The sequence below is a fragment of the Gouania willdenowi genome, chromosome 9, assembly GCF_900634775.1.
Source record: "Gouania willdenowi chromosome 9, fGouWil2.1, whole genome shotgun sequence".
NCBI lineage: Eukaryota > Metazoa > Chordata > Actinopteri > Blenniiformes > Gobiesocidae > Gouania > Gouania willdenowi.
In genome coordinates, this window is record NC_041052.1 from 12,029,476 (window position 1) to 12,055,606 (window position 26,131).

The 26,131-nt window shown below is 37.1% G+C and overlaps 1 protein-coding gene across 1 annotated transcript in view; it reads right to left on the reverse strand.

The window, feature by feature from the left end:
* Positions 1–3,352: 3,352 nt before the first annotated feature.
* adamts3 (ADAM metallopeptidase with thrombospondin type 1 motif, 3) overlaps positions 3,353–26,131 on the reverse strand; it is a 208,010-nt gene continuing 185,231 nt past the window's right edge. The window contains exons 19-23 of the mRNA XM_028457181.1: positions 21,234–21,390; positions 17,876–18,008; positions 10,984–11,191; positions 6,070–6,187; positions 3,353–4,590 (exon numbers count right to left, since the gene is read on the reverse strand). Coding sequence (XP_028312982.1) covers positions 4,124–4,590; positions 6,070–6,187; positions 10,984–11,191; positions 17,876–18,008; positions 21,234–21,390 — 1,083 coding nt within the window. The 3' untranslated portion in view covers positions 3,353–4,123. The remainder of the gene's footprint in view (positions 4,591–6,069; positions 6,188–10,983; positions 11,192–17,875; positions 18,009–21,233; positions 21,391–26,131) is intronic.

The following is a 26,131-nucleotide window of genomic DNA, read 5'->3' on the forward strand; positions in this document are numbered from 1 at the left end:
GCTAATGTATGCTAATGCAAGCAAATTCTAATGCTAGCTGATGCAGTGCGACACGGGCCAGCACTTGCATTTTGTTCAGGAAATGCAAATATTCTAGTTAAGCTTGTCGGAGCCAATTATTGGGACAAATTCACTCTCAACACACTTCAGACCACAGGATGATCTTATTGGATAATCTTATCAAAAATAAGATGATCTGGTGTTTGCCATTCTTGGTCGAAAAGGGGAAAAATGGAATGGAAAAAAAATAATCTGGTACCAGCTGCCATTCAAACTCACATATTTCAATGAGGGTGAAATTACATTGAAGCAGTTACTGTAGATTTTATTGCTATGTGCTCCCCAATACAACAGCATCAGTAGTGTACACTTCAATCTACACAATACATTAAAAAGCAAAAAAAGAAAATAAAAAATAGTGAAAGGAAGTCCCAGGACTTCACTGCATATTAATATTAATAATAATATAGAGATATTGATACAGTACATGAAAAATTCTTATGCAATAACATCTGTCTGAGGCTCAGGGATTGTCAGTGTAACATCTACAGCTATCCTAACTCTATTACGAGCTCTAGAAAAACAGCAGCAGCAGCAATGTTTCAAAGGCAGCAAAAAACAATGTGAAAGAAAAGGCAGAAAAGCCCTTTCCAATAATACTGACAAATGCAAACCACATTAAAACAGCTGGAGATTTACTGATTCTACACTATGTATGCTCTATCATTAAAACAAAGCATTTGTTTTGCAATTAACACACTACTGTAAAAAATAATTCTACAAAACAGCTGTAAAAAGACAGGTTTATGTCAAGTAAAACATCTCAAAAATGAGCGTTTGCTAAAAAAAACCAATGTCAATTATCTGTTTGTTTTAAAAGCAAAAAGAAAAGAAAAAAAAAAAAGGTTGAGCTTTTATTAGTTTTTATAACATAAGTTGCATCTTACCGACAGGCTGACACTGCATGTACTGTAATTACAAAGCAGAACTCTTAAATAAATACTGAATGTACTCAATGATATATACATGTACTATACATTGGCACACTTGAGAGAATGAGAATCATTCAAGACACTTTCTTGATGAAAATACAAAACTGTGGTTTTGTTATTGCAGTCAGATGCATGGTGGTTGTGAGGAAATCCTATTAAAAAAAAAAAAATAAAGAATAAATTGCCGTCATTTCCTGAACCTTTGCCCACCTTAAAAAAAAAAAAAAAAAAATATATATATATATATATATATATATATATATATATATATATATATATATATATATATATATATATATATATATATATATAAATTACTGTAAGTTGATTGAGATGCTTGTGAATGGATCGCTGTAAAAACCTGTGATCCTGGAAAGCTGCTGTAACATAGTTAGACACAAAAAGTAAAAAAAAATTAAAATAAATTACCGTAATTTCTGGACTATAAGCCAATACTTTTTTCCCCACGTTTTGAACCTTGCGGCTTAAACAATGTTGCGGCTATTTTATGGATTTCTTTCCGGGTTCACGAGCTTTATGCCGCCAAATAAATTGAGTCTCGTCACATTTGGCATCATCATGGCAAAGGCACTAAGAAATGCATACAATGCAGCATTGAAGTTGAAGGCGACTGGACCAGATAGTGAAATGGTCCATCTGACTCATTGGTGAGCCTCAGCTGAGCGTGGAGTAGTCCCTGTCCTTTAGACAGTTACAGCGGATCGCTCGCTCCATTACGGTAGATTCCTCCCATTCTCTAAAAGCAGAGTTCCAGCTCCTTCCATCCGGTCGGAGGTTCAGGGTCCCAAGGAGCAGAACAAAGCGCTACAGGAACAGCTTTGTTCCAACCGCATCTGTAGTTTTACATATGTATTTTATTCATAGTAGTTTAATCATTTTACTGTCCTTCACTGTGATGCTGTAATGGTCTTTTAAATGCTCAGTTGCCCCTCTTTCCTTCGGTCCTGGTCCTGGTCAGCCTGTCATGTTCTGAATTGTCTGTTTTTGTCATTGCTTTGTGGTCTGGTGTTTTAATATCAATGTAAATGCCATCCTTTGTTTGTTTCACTGCAAAACAAATCTACTTACGGGTACTAATAAAGTCACCTGAACCTGAACCTGATCGACCCGGCTGTCAAGAGACGAAATAAAGCAGCTGCACGGGAGCTTAGATTAATGAATCAATGATAGGATGTTGGAGACAGCAACGTTAAGAACTGACTTGATGCAAAAAAAAAAAGACGACAAAAGCTTTCAGCGGGAAAAAAAGGCAGATGGCCAGAACCAGAAAACAGCCACTTTCGCTCAAGTCTGCCAGTGGATCCTGACAGTGTGGAGCAATGTCAAGAAATCCACTATCACTAAAGGGTTTCAAAAGACTGGGCTGCTGTGTGTTAAAGAAGACAAGATAAGACCAGGTGTAAATTTGCCTCGAGACACAAGTGACATTGAGAATGACAATGAAAACAAGGTTGAAAAAACAATCTTCAACGCGAACACGTTCAAAGCGCAATTATACTTTGTCGGCATTTAGAAATATCGCTTTTATTTTGCAAAATTCTGTAATGGAAACCTAGCTATAGACAGTAAGAGGTATTTGGCATCCGGAGCAGTCTGCTGTGAAGGAAGCAGAGAACCATGATCGTGTTTGATGCTTTACATGTATCTGGGTTATTGATTACGACATGTATAAGGATTATTGATCAGTCATCATCTAGTCATCTGTGTGTGAGGTGATGACAGAAAACGACTGATGTCCAGGTCATTTGAAACAGCAACATTAAAAAATCTACACGGACAGCCGATACACTTTGTTTTTTGTAGCTATCCATGTTACAGGCACCGTCTTTTGTTGTAAATATTTACTTGTAAATATTCACAAGAGCCTGTGTATATATGTTATGTTTCAATGAAGACACCTGCAGCTTATAGACATGTGCGGCGTGTACATGTATGATTAAAAAAATATATTATTTATCTAAAAATCTTATGAGTGCGGCTTAAACTTAGGTGTGCGCAATAGTCTGGAAATTACAGTATACATTTTTTGGTGTAAAGATGCACAAAAATAACAACAAATCCTTTTTTTTCCTCCATCTGTTAATAAATGACCAAACTGCCAGTGTGTTAGCTAAGCTATCACAGTGCTGAAAGTTGACAGCAGAGGCTTGTGTGGTGGATGAAATCGCCTTGAGCTAAAACCAGAATTCTGATTAGCTGGTTTCCTCAATCTGGTCTATTTTGCATTCATAGGTTAATTGTAGATCAATTCCAATTACTTAAGTATGCTTTTTTTTAAAAATATAATTTATGGGTAATATGAGAAACATGATTTAAATCAGACCAGAATATTGCCTGAAGTGATCAAAAACCTGCAGCTACTGGAACAGGTTTTGTTCAAAGTAAGTTATGTTCTGCACGTATGTATGATACATGACCATTTTATACAACCCTTTCCAAAAAACACAACGATGAGAAGAGGCTTCCGTCTTTGGAATACGCTTTGTTGGGAACTTTCACCTTAATGACATGTGCTACTTTATCTGAATGAATAAAGAAGCTTCTTTATAAATGCTTCCTTATTCATTCAAAAATGATTCTAATGGTGCATTTCCACTGGCGGTATCAGCTCTACTCTCTTTTTGCACGTTTCAACTGGGAAAAAGTACCTCCCCTGTGATACCTGGTGTTGCGTAGACTCAAAGCTGACACTGATTGGGTCTGAGAATCATGACGGCTTAGAGTCATCAACTCACGCACAGAGAGGAAGCATTTGGCCGCCATTTCTTTTTGTTAGCGATCTTGTGAGGATGACAGCACAAAAGTGAAAATCCGTGGAGTCTGGGAGTTCCCTGTGTCAGGTTGGTGCGCAATGGAAACGCTCTGGAAATACAGTATTGGATCCCGAAATTGAGGAGTGCGGAGCGGTGCAGAGCCAATACCGCCAATGGAAAGTATTATTGAGTGCTTAGAAATTAAAGTTACAGAGGGAAAATAATATATTTCAAAAATCCAAGTGAGCCAGCACTTTTCCTCTTGCTCTTTGGGGGCATTTTGGTGAGAGAAGACTCAGGATCAAGCTGGTTTTAAGACTGTACATTAGGAGTTCCATGGAAGATATGCTACCGCTCTCATCTCTCCACCCCTGAGTAAGCGGTCGGCCCGGAGCTGTCCATAAAGCTGCTTGATCTCTCAAACTCTGGAACATCTCCCAGAGGAAAAGGTCTCAGAGTCAGCAGCTTCCTGTCCACGTTGCGGGGAACTCTCCTCGCTGCTGGACTAATCTTTGACTGAGTTTTCTTAGTCGAAGCTGAGGTGGTGGTAGTGCGTTTCCCTGGATTGGACGCTTTCCCTGTGCTTTGTTTACCATTACGAGTGGTGCCGGTGCGCTTCGAGGCCGTTAGAGTCTCGCGGAGCTGGGAGGCTGATCCGAAGCGAACGTGTTCCTCGTTTTCTGCCGCATCAGTGAACTGAGACAGAGCTCCAATCCGCCGGCTGCAGGAGTCGCAGCAGAGTTTGCTGTAACCAGGTATGGAGCAGTATCTTGCCAAGACTTCCATCTGGCAGAATATTGACTTGTCTCCATTGCAGGGCTCATCTGAAAGTCAAATACGCATAAAAAATGCATTCAGTGCATCAGTGAGGAAAAATAACAGCATTTGGAAGGAGATCCATTACAGAAGTACAGCTTTTAAATGACGAGTGCATCCACACATTTCAGCTATACACTCTTCTCTTCTTGGTTCACAGACAATTTTCACTCCATCTGCTTTTAATGAATTTAAATCATCGGCTCGTGAAGAAAATGTATTATTTATCCATCCAATCTTTTTTTTGAAGAGATACAACTACACTCTTAGATATAGGGATCCACTAATGGTTTCACAATAAACTGCAATTACTGAAATTACTCGATAATTTAACATATGTCATTATGGAAAATTGTATTGACCCATATTTCATAGATATTCCATTCCATTATTTAGCCTGCCTTCTTTTTTGACGTGTGTCGAACAGAAATAATTATTACTTACTTAATAAGCAGATTATCCACCCATACGTTTCTTATTCTATCATTAAAAATCAGCCTATAATATGGATGGAACTGCAGTGAGATTAAAGATATACAATGAATTTCTCAAACTACTGAAATAAAATACAATATATTACTACTCTTTAAAGGAAAGAAAGGCACATAGAAACAAGTAAAAAACAATGACCGATATCCATGAAACCATTACATAGAATCAGATCAAGTCCTAAATGAGAAATGTAGAAGCCTGGATCTAAACTCACAACCTTCCAGTCAAACGGCAGCATATTTAATCTCCACACTGAGTTAAGTTAAATGCATTGATGCTTGTGCTACTGTTATAGCTTTAGATCAGACGATCCAACCTTGTGCCTTGATACTCCTAAATTCTAACATAAAAGGAAAGATACATAAATAGCAGCTTCTTTGTCTTGTTACAGAGACTCAGCGGCTCTGTCTCCACCCTTTCCTCTGCACACACCCAACACAGCATAACGTGGATGGCTGTTCATCATAGGAATGGGATCCACACAAGGTTCCTGCTGCTTAACAGAAGGTTTTCCTTGCCGCCATGATGAATTCATGTTGGGTGTGGGATACATATGTATGTGTATATACGTATATATGCATATGTGTGTATCCATAAAATGAAGAGTCCGTCCTTAAGACTGCTCTACTGTAAAGTGCCTTGAGATACCATTGGTTATGATTTGGCGCTATACAAATAAAGATTGATTGATTGATTGATTGATTGATAATGATCTCTGTTGCCCTCAGTAATCCATTCCACCACGACTAGGTGAAACAGGGACACTCAACACGAGCAGAATGTATTACAAGTTGAAGTTTATCATTTAAACTCCCTATTCAGTCTTCATGTTATGTTAAGTATTTGATGAATCATCCCCACTGGGCCATTTCTTGGCTGAGTACATCAAAAGCGCTGTTAGATTTCCGCCGATGACTCTTTCTGATCACTGATGGCCTACCCCATGCTGAAAGGCATATGAGAACTCGCGAGTAATTCATAGAAGACACGTTTACCATAGCACTGCGCAGCTCTGCAAGGTCTCACATTCTCAGGTTTCTCTCCATTACACTGGTCTCCGATTCGGCAAGTGACCAGGCGTCTTTCAATTCCTTCTCCGCATGTTACCGAGCACTGTAGAGGAGAACAAACTTTAATACAAAAACACACATTTTACCAAAATGGGTGAAGAAGAAAGAAAACAATCCTAAGTATTTCTTAAAATGTAGTTTTTCACCATAAATGAAATACTTCATTCATTAACTCATTAAGTCAATACTTTATTTAATTTGACTGCTATGCCAGTGCTTCTCAAATGAGGGTACGTGTTCCCCTAGGGGTACGCAATAGCACTACAGGGGGATACGTGAGAGCGATAGGGAGAAAATATTACAAATGAAAGCATTAAAAATATGGGGTTTTATAATTATCTTTAGTTAAAAATGATAATCACACTGAATATTACCAGCAACTAACAAAACGACAACAGAAACACACAAAATAAGAGAAAAATAGACTGAATAATAAAAGGAACAGACAAATGACAAACAAAACACACAAAATGACACCAAAAAGACACGCACAGAGAGAAAAATACACTTACCATTACCTGCGACACACAAAATGACAACAAAGACACACTAAGTGAGAGAAAAACACACAAGGTCACTACAAAATACACAGAAATAACAGAGAAACATACAAAACAACATAAGAAACAACCAAACGACACTAAAAACACACAAACACTGAGATAGAACAATTTAAATAATACCAGCAACAAACAAAAATGACAAAAAAAACACACAAAAAAATGAAAAATATACTGAATATTAAAAATAACAGGCAAAATACACAAAATGAAACCAAATACACACAAAATGATGATAGAAATGATCTTGATTTGAACATGAACTTAAAATAAGAGGATCAGTCTTGGTCCCACATTAGGAGGGAGATGACCGGAAATGGTAAAAACCAAAAAAATTACATTCAGAAAGCACTAAAGAAAGTTTTATTGCACTTATTTACAAAATGAGATTTTTTAAAATGTGTGTTAATATCACTGACTTATTCCATCATTATGCTCTGTAGTTGTTTTGCACAGAATTCTGAGCAAAACGTAGTAGTCGGACACAAGGGGGTACGTGAGCCAAAAAGTTTGAGAACCACTGTGCTATGCTAATTGATCATTCAAACGTACTATTGAGGCAGGAAAAAGAAAGAAGCTTGATGAACATGATTCTTATGGTTAGTAGAAAAACGTCAAATGGTAGAGAAAGGCTCCCCACGTTGACAGCTGCTAAATATTCAGATGTATAGCACACCAAACAGCAAAAAAAGTGGCTTGTTATGAGCTGGATGATGAAATTGATTGAATTCAGGAGAAAAGTTCTTTCACCGACGTGTCCTCCTCCTTTCCGTCATTACAGAGAGTTCACAACAATACGTGACAATTAGGATATAGATTCACTGCTAAACCGAGAGATTTTCCACTAGACTTGCCAAGCATCTGCTTTACTACAGACCTTCTATTCAATCCATCTTTTAATCGTGACCTCCATTCCAACTCTCACTGAGGAACTAAACTCAGAGACTCCTTCTGTATCCAGTGTTGTAATCCATCATTTCCTTATGCTCCCAACACTGCAAAAGTTGGACATTTTTGTTTGATAGGACAAAAATAAATGTAACTTTCAGTTTTTCACTTAAACTAGGATTTTATTATATATATTATTATATGATTATAACACAATCTTTGACACTTAGCAAATAGGTATTGCTAGAGTGTCACAGCCGCATACCACAAATTAAGGGAATCCAGAAATGATATTGATATTTGCAGGGGAGCCCATTACATCATCAGCGACACCACAAAGAAGCCATTATCAAGTCAGTGATTCTCAACGTGTGGCTCTTTATGTTTTAATTTGTATTATTATTCCCCCAGAAAACCCCTTTTTACCTGCTTTCTTTGGCCATTTTGCAACTTCTTTTGTTTCATTTTTGCCGCTTTTAAAAAACTGATAATCTGTTTTTTCCCTATTTTTTGACAATTTTTGCGAGTTCTTATCTAATTTTTGTACCCTCCTTAATTTTTTTGGCCACTAAATCTATACTTGTTTCCTTTTTACTCTACATTTTGTTCCACATGTTTGCTCTTTTTCACTATTGTTTGCCACATTTTGCCCATTTAAGCCAACTTTAGCCATTACATACTACCCAATTCCTATTTATTTGTCTATTTTTTGGCCACTCTTGACTGCTTTTGGCCCATTTTACTCACTTTACACTCTTTTCTTGCCACGTTTTCACCACTTTTGGCCAACTGTTACCATGTTTGCTTCTACAAACTCATCAAAACAAAAAACCTAGTGGACCAGACCAGCCCACTTGGGGTCGACGGCCCCTGGTATGCCAGATGGCCAGTCCATCCCTGGATATTGGTCTGATATCCGCAAAAAAGTATCAACCTGCAAATAAAATCTACAACATAAGCACTGATTAATCATTTGTTTTTTATTGGATTTATTGACGATATTTTTCAGAGGGTCAGTTTTTCTGAAAGTAAATTAAAATACCAGCATAAATTATAGTGCAAAAATATAAAATTGTAGGATAACCATGAAATTAGAAAAACTGAATGAAATTCAAAGAGGATATATTTGGCCAAAGAGGTGCTGTCTTGTATAAACTTAAAAAATATGTACTATTAGTAGCACTATATAATTATACAGTACTAGTGTAGAGTTTCACAACATATCTATGGTTTATATGTACTGTATGTTTCCTTCATTGTGTCTTAAATTATTTTGGATAGATAGCAGGCTGACCAGATAATGGGTTAAAAACTAATCAATGTAAAAAATACTTATCTTTACATATATTTAAAAGAAAATGTTTCTAATATGTAGTTACAGTATTTATTAAGCTCATTTAAAAGTATTCTATACTGAAACTTGCCTATTTATAATTTAGCCTTCTAGTCTTTGTAGTAAACACGCTAATCACACATTCAAAATATTATTAACTATAGTATATAATGTACTAATAAGTCTTAAACAAGTCTTCAAAATTCTGTTTGAGGTCTATGAGTCCTATTAATTCAAGAATACTAAGAATAAAACAGATTAAAATGCAAATGTTTAAATTATGAAGGTTCTTCTACTGTCAAATCTTATTAGCACATCCTTTAAACCCACATTAAAAGAGGTCATGCGTAAATATATGGTTAAAAGATATTCATAGGTTCATTCTCAGTGGACGCTATGCATATGTATACATCTTTTAGCAAGCTCTATTCAAATGATGTTATTGAAAATCAGACCCACAAATCAACCGTGGACAGGCTGAATCACGCCTCATTAGCTTTTAACCCACCTCACAGCAAGATATAGACCCTATAGTTTCATGTTTTAATTCAGTGCAGCAATTTACATGCTCACAAAACAAGATTGTTGAAATAAGGCATGTTTCAAATTTGTACCAAAAATCCTTTCAAAACCACAAACTAGGGGCGAAAAACATGGCTTTCTAACGCTGTTTATACGGTGTACATTTTAGGACACCCTCTGGTCTCAGAGTGAGGTATCAGTTTGGTCGGAAGATGACAGATATTTCTCTGACTCATGACTCAGCAAAACCTCTGTCAAATCTAACGACCTCACTTGTCAAACCAAGAGCCGTCAAATGGCACGGCCTCGGGATTAAAAATAAAAGTCATCAGACTCAATGGCCTCAGGCCTTAAAACACAACATGGCGTTATATTTTGAAGGATCAAAAGTTCACAAGACGACTGAAGGAAGTGAAAGAACACATGACGACGTAAGTTGAAAAGCCGTTTGCTCTTTTTATTTATTTTCTTATCTGTCAGAGCCTGATCCTTTCAGATCCTTCAACACACGTGCGTAGACGACATCACTTCCTTCACTCGCAGTCTTTATGACAGAGCTCCTGGGATGTGATATTTGAATGTAAACCGACCATACGACATTTGTTAAATATTCTAATAGTACGCATGTAAATATGTGACTCTTTTGTGGTGTTGTTAATTAAAAATAAAAACAAATCGGAATTCACTCAAAACATAAATTCATTTTACGTGTTTTACTATGTTTTGTAAAGCATCTACAATATACAGCTGACATCAAATGTAAACAGTATATGTATATTCACATCAAATATACATTACAAGTACAAACTGTTTATGCAACGTCCGATACAAAAAACACGAACTTCAAATTCTTCTTAAATAGCAAAGTTTCAACCTTATAAATAGTACACGAACAGCGGTAAAATAGGCCAAACAAACGGAGACGTGTTTCACGCACGCGTTGAAAGGATCCAAAAAGTTCAGGCTCACAAAAGGATTGGGCACTGACAATATGAACGTGTTGTTTGATTAATAAAAACATAGTTAAATCAAACGTTGATATAATTTAACCTTTAAAAACAAATAAATTAAATAACAGCTTTCAACTGACTCTCTTATCCGAAGTGGCACATATTGATGACGTCATGTGTATTTCCGGTTTCTTCAAAATACAATGTCATGTCGTGTTTTACGGCCTAAGTCCGTCAAGTCTGATTTTAAAGCCTGACGCCGTGGCATTTAACGGCACTTGGTTCGACAAGTGAGATTTGACGGAGGTTTTGCTGAGTCATGAGTCCGTTTGGTCGGACAAATGACAGAGGTTTTCCTGATACCTCACTCTGAGACCTGAGGATGTACTAAAATGTACACCGTACATTTACATTTTAACTGGTATTTACAAGACTTATTATTAGATTAAACTTGATTAAAAACACAAAATAATTTGAAATAATACATTTTGTAATTGATTATGATGTACCCAAACAGTTGCATTGGTACAATCCTGTATTCCTCTGATAGAAGACCTTTGATCTTGTTGTGATTTACGACACTTACCTCTGTCCAGGCTCCGGTCCTCCACTGGGTGGGGCAGGGCACTCTGTTGCAGGGCCTCCGATTCTCCGCCTTCTCACCGCTGCAGTATTTACTGTGGACGGAGCGGTTGGTCCCATCATGGAGGAACTGCACGCATCGAACCGTCCGGATCTGAAATCCTAGACTCCCACAGGTTTTTGTACAGTGCTCCCATTCCTCAGAGATCCATCTGAAAATGAACAGAGAGAAAACTACATTAGGAGCGAAATGTAATTTTTTTTTCTTCTAATTTATTTTTATTATCAAGGTACATACAACCCATTTTTCTTATTTTTAAACACAAAAACCTCACATTATATACTCCCGATACACACAAACACACACACATATATATATACACAAAAAAAAATAAAAATAGAATAATAATAGCGAAAAAACTAAATTATATCAGACAAACAGGTAAACAACGATAGCATAAAACCAGTAGAAATAGACAGAAATAATGTGTAAATTTGGGTCATATATATTCTTACATATACTCTTCTCAAGATACATACAACCCACATATAAGATATACACAAAAAAAAAAATAAATAAATAATAATAATAATAATAATAATAATAGTAAAACAACAAAATGATATGAGACAAACAGGTATACAAAGATAAAGTAAAACCAGTGGAAATACAACCCAATTCAACTTTATTTATATAGCACAAATTACAACAAAGTCATCTCAGCGCGCTTAACAAAATATATGGTCCATAGTAAGAAAGAAAAACCCCAACAAGATCTACATGTTCAAGCATTTAGCAACACAGTGGGAAGAAAAAACTCCCTCTTTTTTATAGGAAAGAAATCTCCAGCAGAACCAGGTTCAGAGGTTGCAGCCATTCGCTTCAACTGGTTGGGGATTGTGAACAGAAAAGGATAGGCCATCCATATGTCCCAGGCTAGTTGAGCCATGAACCATCAATCAGGAACCACCAGCTCCAACATCAAGACACCTGAAACAGAAAAGAGAGCCCTCGGAGGGCGAGGAATAGGCACAGAAAAAATATAAATCTGTATAAATCTGTGAATGGGTTTGGTCCAGAATACATCAGTGAGATGTTTGTCAGGTATGAACCCTCTCTCAGATCTATGGACACAGGTCAGATAGTGGAGGCCAGAGCTCACAGTAAACATGGTGATACTGCATTGTTAATGTAATGTGCTTGATGATGGCAAATGATTTTACTGATGATTTTAATTGATGTTCTTGTAGACTTTAAGCTGTTGAATGTTTTCTGTTGCACTTTTTGATCATGTAAAGCACATTGAGTTGCCTTGTGTATGAAGTGCCTTTGCCTTGCCTTGCCTTACACTATGATAGCTGAAAGCTCTGCCTCCTGTTCTACTTCTAGACACGTTAGGAACTTCAAGAAAATCAGCAGACTGAGAGCAGAATGTTCTGCCTAGACGATAGGGCACGAACAGGTCTCTAAGATACACAGGAGCCTGATCATGTTGAGCTTTGTATGCTAACAGGAGGTATTTAAACTCTATTCTAGATTTTACAGGAATCAAATGAAGAGAAGCCATTACTGGAGAAATATGCTCTCTCGTGTTAGTACCTGCCATCCAGAGACACTATTTTCTCTGATAATTTCTCTCTAAGGTGTTTTGGACCAAATAAAATCACTTCAGTTTTATCCTGGTTAAGAAGGAGAAATGTGATGAATGAGATGTCTCTAAGACATGGCTGGAGTTTTAATAACTGATTAGTTATGTCTGATTTCATTGAGAGATAAAGCTGTGCATCATCCGCATAACAATGTAAATTTATATTATACAGAGAAATAATATGTAAATTTAGGTATACATGTTGTATGTGTGCACTAGAGTTGGGTGGGAGGGGCGTTGCAAATCGAGACAACCAATGTCGACACCAATGGCAAGTGTTGATCTAACAAAATCAACATTGTAAAACACCATTAAACAAACTAAAACAATTAATCAATAGCCTCCATACACTCCCAACAAGATATATCTCATGACATGGCAGCACATCCTTTGTTTAGGTTGGAAATACAGAAACACTCGGAACAGCCTCAGTGAGGCGCATCCACAAAGCCAATCCTTCCTTTTGTACCATTCACTGTGGAAAATACAAACAATGTTCTGACCTTACTTTTGCTGAAGGTCTCGAGCGCTGTCATCCTGCTTGTAGTGTTATCCCGCCCACTAGTAAGTAAGTAAGTAAGTAAGTAATGTTTATTTGTATAGCACCTTTCACAGACAGAAAGTCACAAGGTGCTTCACAGAATTACAATAAAAATACAAAGTACATTTACAGTCACAAAATATGATGGTCATAAAACAACCTTTAATCCAGTGGAATTAAAACGCTTTCTGAAACAAATAGGTTTTCAGTTTGCTCTTAAAAGCATCAACAGAAACAAGTGAGCGCAAGGAAGGCCTGGAAGGAGCGATCTCCTCTGGTCCTGAAATGAGTCCGAGGGACCATGAGCAGGTTCTGATCCAGAGACCTCAGCCTCCGAGAGGGGGTATAAGGACACAAGTCTCTAATGAAGGAGGGAGCCTGGCCATGCAAGGCTCTGAAGGTCAGCACCAGGATTTTAAAATGTAACTGGGTGCCTACCCTGACTGCACATCCCTGAGCGCTACTTCCGTCTCTGCAGTGTCCAGTTTGACATCCTGCTGACCCGCATCGGCGCTTCCACCAGGACCCCAACTACAGGTGCAATATTCCAGCAGAAGAGCGTCTGTCCATCTGTCTCCGCCTCGGGTTAGTGTTTTTTTTTTTCCCTTCATTATTCTGAATATGTCACGGATGGTAAAAGCTCCCGATTGGTCGATGCGCCGTGATATGCCCCAGAGGTTCAACAATCCCAACTCCAGCGATGGCCACGATGGAGGCGCCGGACGCACGTCAAAAGCTTGAAATCTCAAAACGCACAGCGTCCGCCGCCAGAAAAGCTTTAAAACGCGCCGCACAGGAGGCGCGGGATGCGCAGCGGGACCTCTGACCTCTTGAAGCGCGTCCACCATATACAGTATTTTCTATGTAAACCTGATGCTGTTGACGCTTTGGACGCGTTTGGTGTGAACGCGCCATGAGGCAACGTGAAAGAGAGCTCCCCTTCAGGCCTCGGCAGGCATAACTAGTCAATCACATGCATTCTCTCTTGATAGATTTTACAAATAAATGACAAATTCCTAAATCTTGGCAGACATATCTGTATATTTGTGTTTTAAATCCTCCAGACATTAACCGTAAATAAACTTCTACAATTGTTTTATTGCATTTTCTTCAAACATACACTGTTTTATGTCAATAAAATCATATTTTTCTCCATACATTTACTTTTAACTTCTCAGTTATTTCACATAAATTACACTGATCACATACAAAGGCATTGTGTTCCAAGTTGGTTGGTAAAACCCATTAATATCCTGTTCCACAGAACTGTCAAATTAGTCTTCCAAAGATGACATATTATTGACTAAGGAGAGAAAAGGGCCCCAAGTCTTATTAAAATTGTCTGAAGAACCTCTCAACTGATGTGACCTTGATTTTCTCCAAGTAAACAAAGGATAGAAAGTGGAGTCTGTGGGCCACAAGTGAGGAAAAGGCAATAAAATTCCTCTCCCTGGCAGAAAAACAAATATAATTTTAATATAATAAATTAGGAATGAGTTACATAGCAAGGTTATACTATATAAGTATAGATAGTTTTTTATTTATATGGTATTTGTGTGTGTATGTCTGTCTATGTGTACATTCACTGTTATATTCAAATGTTAAGAATAAATGAGATCTTTTTTGCTGTTGTGAAATTGAACTATATTTGTACCATGTTCACTTTCATAGTGCATAAAAGTGCATAAAGATGATTAAAGGAACTTTAAATAAGTCCAGCTCTATGTCTAATGAGGGCCAGCTAAATATAAGTTAGTGCTGAACAGCGATTATTTACTTCTAAAGGGTCGCATGATTATCTGTGACCAACTTACAATGAACTGGATTTACTGTACTGCATTGTTGCCTGTAATGGCAAAAATGAATTTCAAAATAGCATATATTCTCAAATGCTCTTCAAAACACAACCAATTTATATAAAAGTACACTAACTTTGTATTCTGTGCTTGTAAAGATATGCATTTGTTTTAATCAAAAGCAGCAAATCTATACTATTTATAAAATCAATACACAGCGGAAATCAAAATCACTATTAGGGGTCATAGTGACAATGGCGGTTGTAAATGATCACTTTGGTCGTAACAATATGAAAATGTGCAAAAATGGGTGAATAATAAGCTCTGTTTTGTGCATGAGAGTGCAGAAAAGAGGTCAATAATTAAAAGACGTGTGAACAACATTTCAATATTTATGTCATGTTTGGATGGGTTCAACTAATATTTTGGCAGAATTGTCTATTTAAATCTGAAACACAACGATCTACCACCAAAGAGAGCACAGATGGCTTTTCACAATAAAAAGAAATCAAGATTGTGATTTGCCTTGAATATTTAACTGAATGTGTAATAGTCAGAGGTTCTCAAACTTCCTTGGCTCAAGTACTTTCATTTCTCTTATTTCTGAATCCAAGTACCCCTTTTGTCTGACGACAACATTTTACTCAGAATTCTCTAAAAAAAAAACAACTATAGAGAATAACGATGGAATGAACAAGTGAGAACACACATTTTGAAGAATCTCATTTTGTAAATAAGAAAAATTTAGTACATTAATGGAATTTGTCCACTGCATTTAACCCATCCTCTGTTAAATGCAGAGGACAAATTCCATTAATGTACTAACATTACATGGCCAATTAAAGGCGAAAGCCCCGATTTAAAAAAAAAAAAAAAAAGATTTAACGATATTTAGTGCTTCCTAAATTTATTTATTTCTATAGTTTTTATCATATACATTCATTTCCCTCCTGATGTGGAACCAAGACTAACTCTTATATTTTTTTCTAATCAAGATCATTTTTATCAGCATTTTGTGTGTTTTTGGTGTCATTTTGTGCATTCTGTTGTTGTTTGTCTGTTCTGTTTGGTGTCGTCCGGTTGTTTCTTATGTTGTTTTGCATGTTTCGCTGTTATTTTTGGTCTATTTTGTTGTGATCTTGTGTGCTTTTCTTTCATTTAGGATGTCTTTGTTGTCCTTTTTTGATTTGCCATTAATATTCAGTGTGATTATCATTTTTCAACTAAAATGAACATTATAACCCCAATATAATGTTAATTTTCCTCCCTCTGTGTCTCAAGTAGTGCCATCACGTACCAATAGGGGTACACGCATCCCCATTTGAGAAACACTACAATAGAGTATTAAAGCAGTGATGTAAAGAATATCTCTGCACACTCCTCTCACCTCCAGAGGATAGAAAATGACATGGAGAGCTGACATGTCTCCTGTTTTAGCACAAAGCCTAAGTGCTCTAATTGGAGTCCATCCAAACTTTCTCACAGAGACGGGCTGAATCGATAACACTCTCCCAAATGTGACAACAGTCTCTTAAAGAAAGCTGTCAATGCAGACAAGCAAAACACTACCACGATAGAGAAGTGGGTCAACAGTGCCCCATGAATGAACAAAAGGGATCATTACAAATGCGTTATTTTTTTCTTTTCAAGTGGCAAAAAAGAAATGTTCATAACGTTATCTACATGGTAATAGGGTTTAAATGAGACCCTATAAAGACAAGTGTTGTCAAGTGTCAGTATTGACAGCAGTATTTTCCAATTAACCTGTGTGAATAATACATAAAGCAAAGACAAAAAGATAATCAGCCTTATTTCAGATACATCTGATACAAGGCTCTTTTTTTTTTTAGATATTTTCTTGATTGATATTAATAACGAAATAAGATATAATAATGATGGTAATGATAGTAATAATAATAACAACAAAAGAGGAATAATATATCTACATTGACTGAGCTGGCAGCCCTGGGACCCAACACAGCAGACACGAGGGGGGAGGCTCCTATTGGGAGGGAGCCAACCCTCCATCTTTATGGTTGACCCAGACAGTGGAGGTCCATGGTTATATGTTAACAATGTGAGAGGGGACTTATCCGTTTTATGGCGTCTTCCTTGTTCAGCTGGAATGCATGTACAGTATGGGTCTGTAACTAGTAAGATGGCTGATTGTGGCATCAAATGCTGCACTGACCTGCATTTTCAGTCAGATTACTCGATAGGAGCGGAAATACCAAGGGCCAGATTGACTAAGATCTAAAATAAAGAGAGACGGAGTGATCAAAAGCTCAAAATTAAATTTGAAGTCGTTGAATTGGAGGTGATAGTACAAGGAGCAGCAGGTGCCCAGGTCTTCCCTGCACAGCACACACACATTTATGACACCACTTTGTCCTTGGATGGCTGTTATTATAGACTACAGTTTTATATGATTTATTTTTGACACCTAAACGGTTAACTGGTTCATTAAACAATTGTTCTTTTCGTTGCCTTTTGTTTCCTGTGATAAGTTTGCTGCAGCGGCATGTCTGTGTGTAATGCTGGGATCGTTACCACCTTCCTTGGTGGTGCTACAAACTGTGGAAATCTAGCCCCGGAAAAATGATTGGAGGAAAGAAATTAATGTTGTAAAAATGTAGAGACCTCAGCTTATGCTTTCATTATTCTTGATGAAAAAGTGTTTTCTTATTTCCAACCAAGCTAAGGACAAAAACACTTCAAATAAAACAGTTTCAGAGCAATAAACGCAGCTGAAAATATAATTTGGAACAAATGGCTTTCTAAAATGTACAATACTTTCAATGGTGGAGCTGTAAACTTTGATGCAATTCATGGAAAAAGAAACCAATTTCATGTAGTTACCTTATTCTTCACTTTTTGAAAACAACAGAAGAACATGGGGTCAGTACTCACTGTGGCTGCGTGCAGTCTTGAAGGTTGCACATTCTGCGGATGGGCTTCGGTTTCTTGTTGGCTTCGCAGTAGCCGCGATGAATCATTTTGGCGTCTCCTTTTTTTCGACAACCATACTTGGTGTACTGAAAACCTAATAGAGAATAAAATGTGAATCATTGGTCATTAGGCAATATACACTAAAGCAGAAGGAACAGCTCCAGGGTTCGTTTCTTCTCAGCTTCCTTCTTTTCAGCTCCAGTATATTTCAAAGAGCTATTAGTGCCCTATTATCCCAGCAGAACACTTTGTTCCCACAGAACAATAAAGTAGAATAGTGTTCAGCTATCAGGCTCCACATACTGTATATGGAGCCAGCTCCTAGTTTTAATACAGAGGCTTGTATTTATTTGGACTTCACTGGAGGTATTCTGGCATTGGAGATAACCAGGTCTAGTCTGTGGTTCAGGGTTTGATTCTTTTATGATACTCTGAAGTTCTCTCTGCATCCTTTTCTTTTCTCTACTCTTTCCACTAACCCCAACTGGTCATGGCATTGTCTGGTTCTCATGAGTTTTTTTTCCTGTTAAAAGTAGGTTTTTTTCCCACCATCTTTGTTGATGATTGCTCACATGAAAACGTTTTTTTAATGGAATATAACTACATTCATGATTTTCTATGTATTATGTATTTCTGATAATTTCATTATTTGAGAGACGAGGCTTTGCATGCAGAAAGAAAATTAATAAAAATTTAGTGAAAAATCCCTGAAGACTATACATTTTAAAACTAACAATTCAACCTTATGACAGCTTTCTTGCCTTCAGACTGATCCAAGGTATTTGCAACTACAATGTAGTTAACATCCAGCAGTATGGCAGCTAGATTATGCGAGTTAATAATGGTTGATGTACAAGTTTAAATTTTCTAAGAAAAAAAAAGAAGAAAAAATACATTAAATAATTACAAACTATTATTGTTCAGCTTTTTATGAGTATCTATGGTGAATTTTATTGCAAGCTTTGTCAATCCGAGAACTAGTGCCTGTGACCTGATGAAGGTAAGTTCACCTTCTAAATCAAGACTTGAATCAGAATTCCTTTATTAATCCCAGGGGAAAATTGCTTACGTTACAGCCACTTAAGACAAATCACAAATAAAAGAATAAAACGTTTAACAAAGACGAAAGAAAGAATAAACAATAAATAAGTGTATAATTAAGTAAAAGACTTAAAAATAAATAAATAAATACACATACATTACAATAGTAAAAAATAAAGTAAGATTATTATTAATAATAATAATAATAATAATAATAATAATAATAATAATAATAATAATAATAATAATATACAAATTTGATAGATATTTACAAAAAAATACAAAATGTACAAATATGACACAGATATTTACAACAATTAGGCTGTGAGGTTATAGCGATGAATTATACAGTTTGATTGCCACAGGCAGGAATGATTTCCTGGCGGCGTAACACCGGAATACTGCTAATAATAAAAAAAACAACAACAGTGTGTAACTGCCAGCCTGTGAAGGAGGTAAGATGGTGCGGACCAAGTCAGTTACTTAGTAGTGATGCACAATATTGGATTATTGACCAATCTCCAATACTTCACAAAGCATATAGGACATGTGTTAGGAACCAGAGGGTCGCCGGTTCGTAAAATACGGAAGTTGTTCTGGTAACTGGAGAGGTGCCAGGGCACTTCTTGAGCACTGCTGAGGCACTGAACCCTAACGCTGCTCGGGGGACTACTTTAGAAAAAAAGCCCTTAGACTAATTCTGGCATATTTACAGAAAATGTATATTAATATGCACTGTCCCAGTAACAAAAAACATTTAAAAAAGACAAAAGCTGAAAATGAGGTAACATCAATAATAACTCCATGTGCAAAATAAGAAAAATACTTCAAATTACAGCCTATCCTACTTAAAACAGTTGCTACTGACTTGCAATTATGTGTTAGAGCTATTATGATGAAATCTGTAAATTTAGTAAATAATTCAACTTTGAGATTATTGAGTGCCTCGTACCTGCATTAATTTTCAAGCATGACGTCTATGGGTTGATCAAGGATGCAAAGCCTGTTATTTTAGACAGAGCGAGGGGGCGGGGCATTCACCGGCACATATATAGACTGTAGAAAATACATGCATAGCACTGCGTGAAGGATGCTAAAATGCTCATTTTTGTGGGCGTATCTGTTTACATGTCAATCATGGCAGAGAGGCGCGGCTTCTCCAGCTCAGTGCCGCGTCAAATTTGTCATCAAAGTGAGAACGCGTCATCAAATTGGAGCGAGGTGTTTGGGCTCACCCTGCAGTAATAAAGGAGCAAATCACCCTCTAACGATTGAGGGAATCAATGAAAAAAACAATTTGGGCATGTGTATGAAGCCCAAATAGCACTTTATGATGTTTAAAGCACAGAAACGTTGATTTAGCGTAACATGGGCCCTTTAACCCTGACTGCTTGTGTTGTACTTCACTTTATTACTGTTCTAATGTAAGTGATTAAAAACGTAACGTTATGTTTATGAATGACTTTTCCACATCCCTTCCATTATCCTACCCTGACTCCCTCTTCCCTGTTCCCTTCCCCCTCACCTAGGTGTAACACTGCCCTCTCATTTTATATTCTCCCTTTAATGAAGTTTTTCTTATCTTTCCTTAGGAAGGGCTGGCAATGGTAACAATTATGCAATAAAACATATTCATTTATTTAATTGCAATAATAAAACGTGCATTGCTGTCATTAAAAGATTGCACTACATGTAGTGATGACAGCATGTGCAGACAAAATGTAAAAAAATAAAATAAAACATATATAATAGCGTCTGCTAAATTAAATTGCATTTGTAATATCGTGCATCACTGCACACAGTACTCCTCAATAGTTGAGGATTGAAGGACTTCTGACAAATGTTGCCCGACACTACCTCGAGTATCACGCACGATCTTTTCAGAGCTTGCAATTAAAGTTATCAAAGATGCTTAAGAATTCGAAGATTTAAGTTACTGTCTTGTTTTCATTTCTTGATGTTATTTTCATTTTTAAACAGTTTTAAAGTCGTCATTAACATGATCAAAATAAGGAAATTAAATTAAGTGTGCGGTTGATGGATACAGCACCTAAATTCAGTAAATATGAATTAAAAGAGAAAAAGAGCTTCAAAACACCAGTCAGCTGATTAACATGATTAACATTAAGATTGACATATTACTGTTCAGTTTCAGCTCTGATTATGCAGGGACAGGTTTTTTTGACCAAGGACAAAAGATAGGGCAATTACGTGATGAAAAGAGTAGAAGAAAATATTTTTTCACTCAATTTACATTTGTAGGGTATGGACGAATTACCTCCAGCACATGGCTTAGAACAGGGAGACCAGCTCTTCAGCGCCCACTCATAGGTGTCCTCCTGGATGACATTGTTGTTGTTAACAGGCACTGAATCCTCATGGATGATGTACTTGTACATTAAAGTAGAACGGGTTTCGTTGTCCTTGGGTATGATCTGGACACAGACAAAGAAAAGATAGATCTATTTGGTTGTTGTTGAGGTACTATTGTACAATATAGTCCTGTAGCTTGAATGAAATTCAATGCAGAACTGTGCAAATTGATGATTGTATCTTAATTTCATATGACAAGATAAATAAGGGAAGTCATTTTTGTAATGGATTGTAGACAAAGTAAACCTTTTTTGATAAGGAGTGAGACAATGCTCAAAACAATGTATTTTTTTTCACAGTAGGGACTTTTTAAAATGCAACATTCTTTCCCATCACATTCATATCAATAAAATGGCTTTATCGAATATTAAATCTCAGTAATAGCTCACAATATGCAAATGTGAATTACTAATCCATCCATCTCCCAAAAATAAATACCTGTGCATGGGGATGTAACGATTCACTCAACTCCCGATACGATTCACGATTCTGGGTTCACGATACTGGGTTCTATCACGATTTATTTTACAAAATGGGACAGTAGACAAATCATGACTGAAAAATACTCCTTTATTTTTTTGGGCGGAAAAAAAGAGATACTGTACTATATTCTTTTTATTTTTCATTGTCAAAAAAATCCCTTGATAAACTGTTCAAAACAATGCAATTTAACTAAAAATAAATCTTGAATGAAATAAATAAAGGAATAATATAAATGAAGAAGAAGCCTATTAATTTAAATTCTGGTTCTATAGTAAACAATGCAAAACTGCATAATAGTTCTTTTTCTTTTTAAAAGTGCAACTGAAAATGTATTTTGTGCCTTAACAATTGGACTTTAAAAATAAGAAAAACAGTCATTGCACTGTATTTACGTCAGATATTTGTTTGGATCAGCAGAGGCACTGGTAACCCAGTGGTCGGTTGGCATGCAGATATCTTGCAGTGAAGAAGAGATGCTATGCGCTAGCACACAGAACTAATAGAAAAACGTGACTTTTACAGATATTCACGTAATATTACAGATATTTTTTCGGTGCTAAAGGGGTAAGGAATGATTTATGAACATGTTTAAGAGTAGAAGGCGGCCAGAAAGAAAGTAGTGGCAGATTCCGCCCGCCGCCTACACTTCTGGACAAGAGACGGATAAATATATAGCGCCCTCTGCTGTTTAAAAAAAATACTGCAATTCAGAGTATCGATGTGAACCGTGATACCTATGAATCGATTCTTAACTGCCTTACGATTAATCGTTACATCTGTGCAAATATTCAGACTCGCTGATTCATCTCTTCAATTGAATTTTCAAAGCATCATTTTGCATTAAACTTTTAACATTGTTGAAAGAACTATATTGAATTTAACAAAATGAAAGTTTACAGCTTGCAGATACTATTTATTTAAAAATATTGCATTGGAAATCCCTTTTAAGGCTTCAACTGCTATTTTTTTTAAAAAGTACAACCAAAATCACCAATAGCCCATATTTAAACATTCTGGTAGCCATTAATGACAAATTATCTTTTGATCTTTATTTTGGCTTTGTACATTTTAACTTTATACTTCATGATGATGATTATTTTTCAGCTTCATTTTTGGTAGAATTTGAGATTCACCCTTTATCCGTAAGGATTAAGCTTAAATTTCAAGAAAGAAAGAAAAAACTAAGAATAAAGAAATGTCAAAGAAATTATAGAAAATGTTCTACAGAAGCAAAAATATACCCTCATTTTTCAAAAGTATGGCAATCGTTTTGTAGATGATTACCATTTAAGTAGTCGAACTTCATTGTCAGACAATAATTCCTATTCTTTACCAGCTAACATTTGCATTGCGGCTGCTTTTTTCTTCATCTAGCATTAAGTTTCCATTTTGTTTCAGCATGAAAACGGTTGCCATCTTCCCATCCTTACAAATAAAATGTTAATAAAAAGGCTAGGAGGGCTTCTATAAGCCCTATTGTAATTTAATTAGCAAGATATAGACCAAACACGAATGTCCACTAGACTTTTTTTCAGCTGTATACACAGAAATGTATTCTGTGTTCTGTATTAATAGCTTCCAACAAGTCAAGAAAGCTAATTCAGCTGCTTTTGTTAGTGAATCAGAGCGTTGACCGTGTAATTTGTAGCCGTTTCCACCCTTGTTCGATCATTCACACAGCCAACTTTTTTCCGTCTGAAAGAAAAGCAATTAGGAAAGAGTCCCGTAAATGTGAGATACGGAGGCGACAAAAGATAAACACCAAGCTACATATTATATGACTTATCCTCTGTAATCTGAAGAATCACTTTAAAAGTCTCAACAAAACATTGTATTATTGATAAATCAATGATAAGAAAGAGAAAAGGACCAGCTCAGTTTAAATCGTATAAAAACTACAAACAATGAACCAACAAGATCGGCTCAAACGGGCAAAAAACAAGCCAGTGTAACTGATCATTAAAAAAAAAATAGAATCTGTTGAAGTCATGCATATATTAATAGAGGAAGGGATGCATGCTCATATTTATTTACCATTAATAATTTGTTTACTCTTGTTGATGCCCTGGCTCTGCACTGGCAGACCCCGCCCCTTCAAATGTCGATGGAGGCAACACTTTAGGCAACAAACACGGAACGACAAAAACAAATAAATTAACGCAAGTGATACGATTGCCTCCTTGGGGTAGGTTATAATGCACAATTCAAACAATTTCTCTTTCAAACTGTACACTTTTGGAAGTGAAAGACTACTTGTGATTTTATCGAAAATGTGGAGGCAGCCTAGGGAGCAAGTTAGAAGTTAGGGTTAAGGGTCTTGCTGGGAACTTTGAGAATGGTGGCCAGGGTAACTCATTGCTGGATTCAAACATGGAACCTCAACTCCCTCAGTCTTCTCCTCTGACCACTCGACCACCACTATATAGTATATTAAAACAATACCACACGAGAGGGAGTGCTGTTGTAATGAAATACTAGCACTGATGTGATTATCTACGACCGAATCACACCATCCATCCATCCATTTTCTTACCCGCTTATTCCCGTTTTTAACAGGGTCGCGGGGGTCTGCCGGTGCCAATCTCCGGCTCTCATAGGGCGCTTGGCGGGGGTACACCCTGGACAGGGCGCCAGTCCATCACAGGGCAACAGAGACACAGACAACCATTCACTCTCTCATTCACTCCTATGGGCAATTTAGAGACTCCAATCAACCTTACAGTCATGTTTTTGGATTGTGGGAGGAAGCCAGAGTACCCGGAGGAAACCCACGCAGCACGGGGAGAACATGCAAACTCCACACAGAAAGGACCCAAGTGTCCACCCCAGGGCTTGAACCCAGGACCTTCTTGCTGTGAGGCGGACGTGCTAACCACTAAGCCACCGTGCACCCCGAATCACACCAGTGCTGACATTTCACACAACAGCACAACCTCAAGTGTGATATTGCTTTTATACAACAGTTCTACAAGCACATTATTAGTTCACAGTGATAAGTCACAAGAGATTATGATTTGTTTGTTAGGTTTTAATGAACTCCACATTGTTGAAGCTGCTGACATCCCTATCCCACCACTGTTGACTCCTATGTCATCACCATCCAAGCACTCTGCTGTAAAGATGTAGCAGCATCACATTCACTCTCCTTAATGTTATGAAGTGCTGACTTCTGTTTGAAGGAACATTTCTTAGTGTGACACACAGTCCTACAGTGGACGCCTCCATATTTACTTCCGTAAACAGTACGTGGCTGTGGGCTCATGCGTCATCTTAGGACCACTTCTGCGCATGCGCGTCACTTCAGCGTCGCATTCTGTTCATACTCCAAACTGATGGAAGATGCATTTAATATGTAATATGAACGACCACACACAAAAAAACCTACATTTTTGAAAAAATCTGAATTGTGCATTAAGACCTGTAGTGTGCACATAGGGACAGTTTATTGCAGTGTGTAGCCCAAAATGTAACAGTAATCAGCAGTACTGCAGTGCTGTTGTTGCTCTATATCAGCACTCTTGGAATGTCTGTCGTCCAATCAAATCCCATGATTGGAACAAACTGTTGTATAATAAATAATATTAATGAATAATATGTGTATTTCAAGGCAAAACTAAGTTAATATATATATTCCTTTAAAGATGCAGTCCTCAACTTCCAGATCCCTCTCTCCCCCTCCCTCCCCGCTGCTCTCTTGCCCTGCCTCCAAACTTTTTAAAGTCCCTCCCTCAGAGGAGCTAACAAGCTAACATTAGCCAGACAGCGACATCACAGTATTATAACGTGCTCTGTTAAATCCATATTACTGCAGCGCTTATCTCTCTATGTGCACACACCACAGCAACAGCAGCAACAACACAGAGTCACAGCAGCCACACAGAGGCTGCTGCGTGCCCATGAACAAATACATGCACTACAGAGTTCTAGTGTAACAATTACAAATCAAACATAATGTAAATCAAGCAGCAGTAATTACCTTTCAAGCAGAAAAGTTGCTAATTCCATCTTCTACTACTCCACACCATACACTGTCAAAAAGACAGCACTACAGCCCGGGAAAGGGGCGGGGCCTGTGAGCAACAGCTGTCAGACAGCCTATCAAACACAATCCCGGCTCTGATTGGTTCTTTTTGCTCGGTCGCGATGCATCCTGGCAATCTGCCAAAGGCTGCAGGAGCAGCAGGGAGGACTCAATGAGTGTTTTTTTCACACAAACTACTAGTTTGATGTAAAACTGTCCTTACATAGTGACAGCTTTAGCAAATATGACAAAATGTCACTTTTATAAGAGTTGCAGACTGCACCTTTAAAGACATTTCT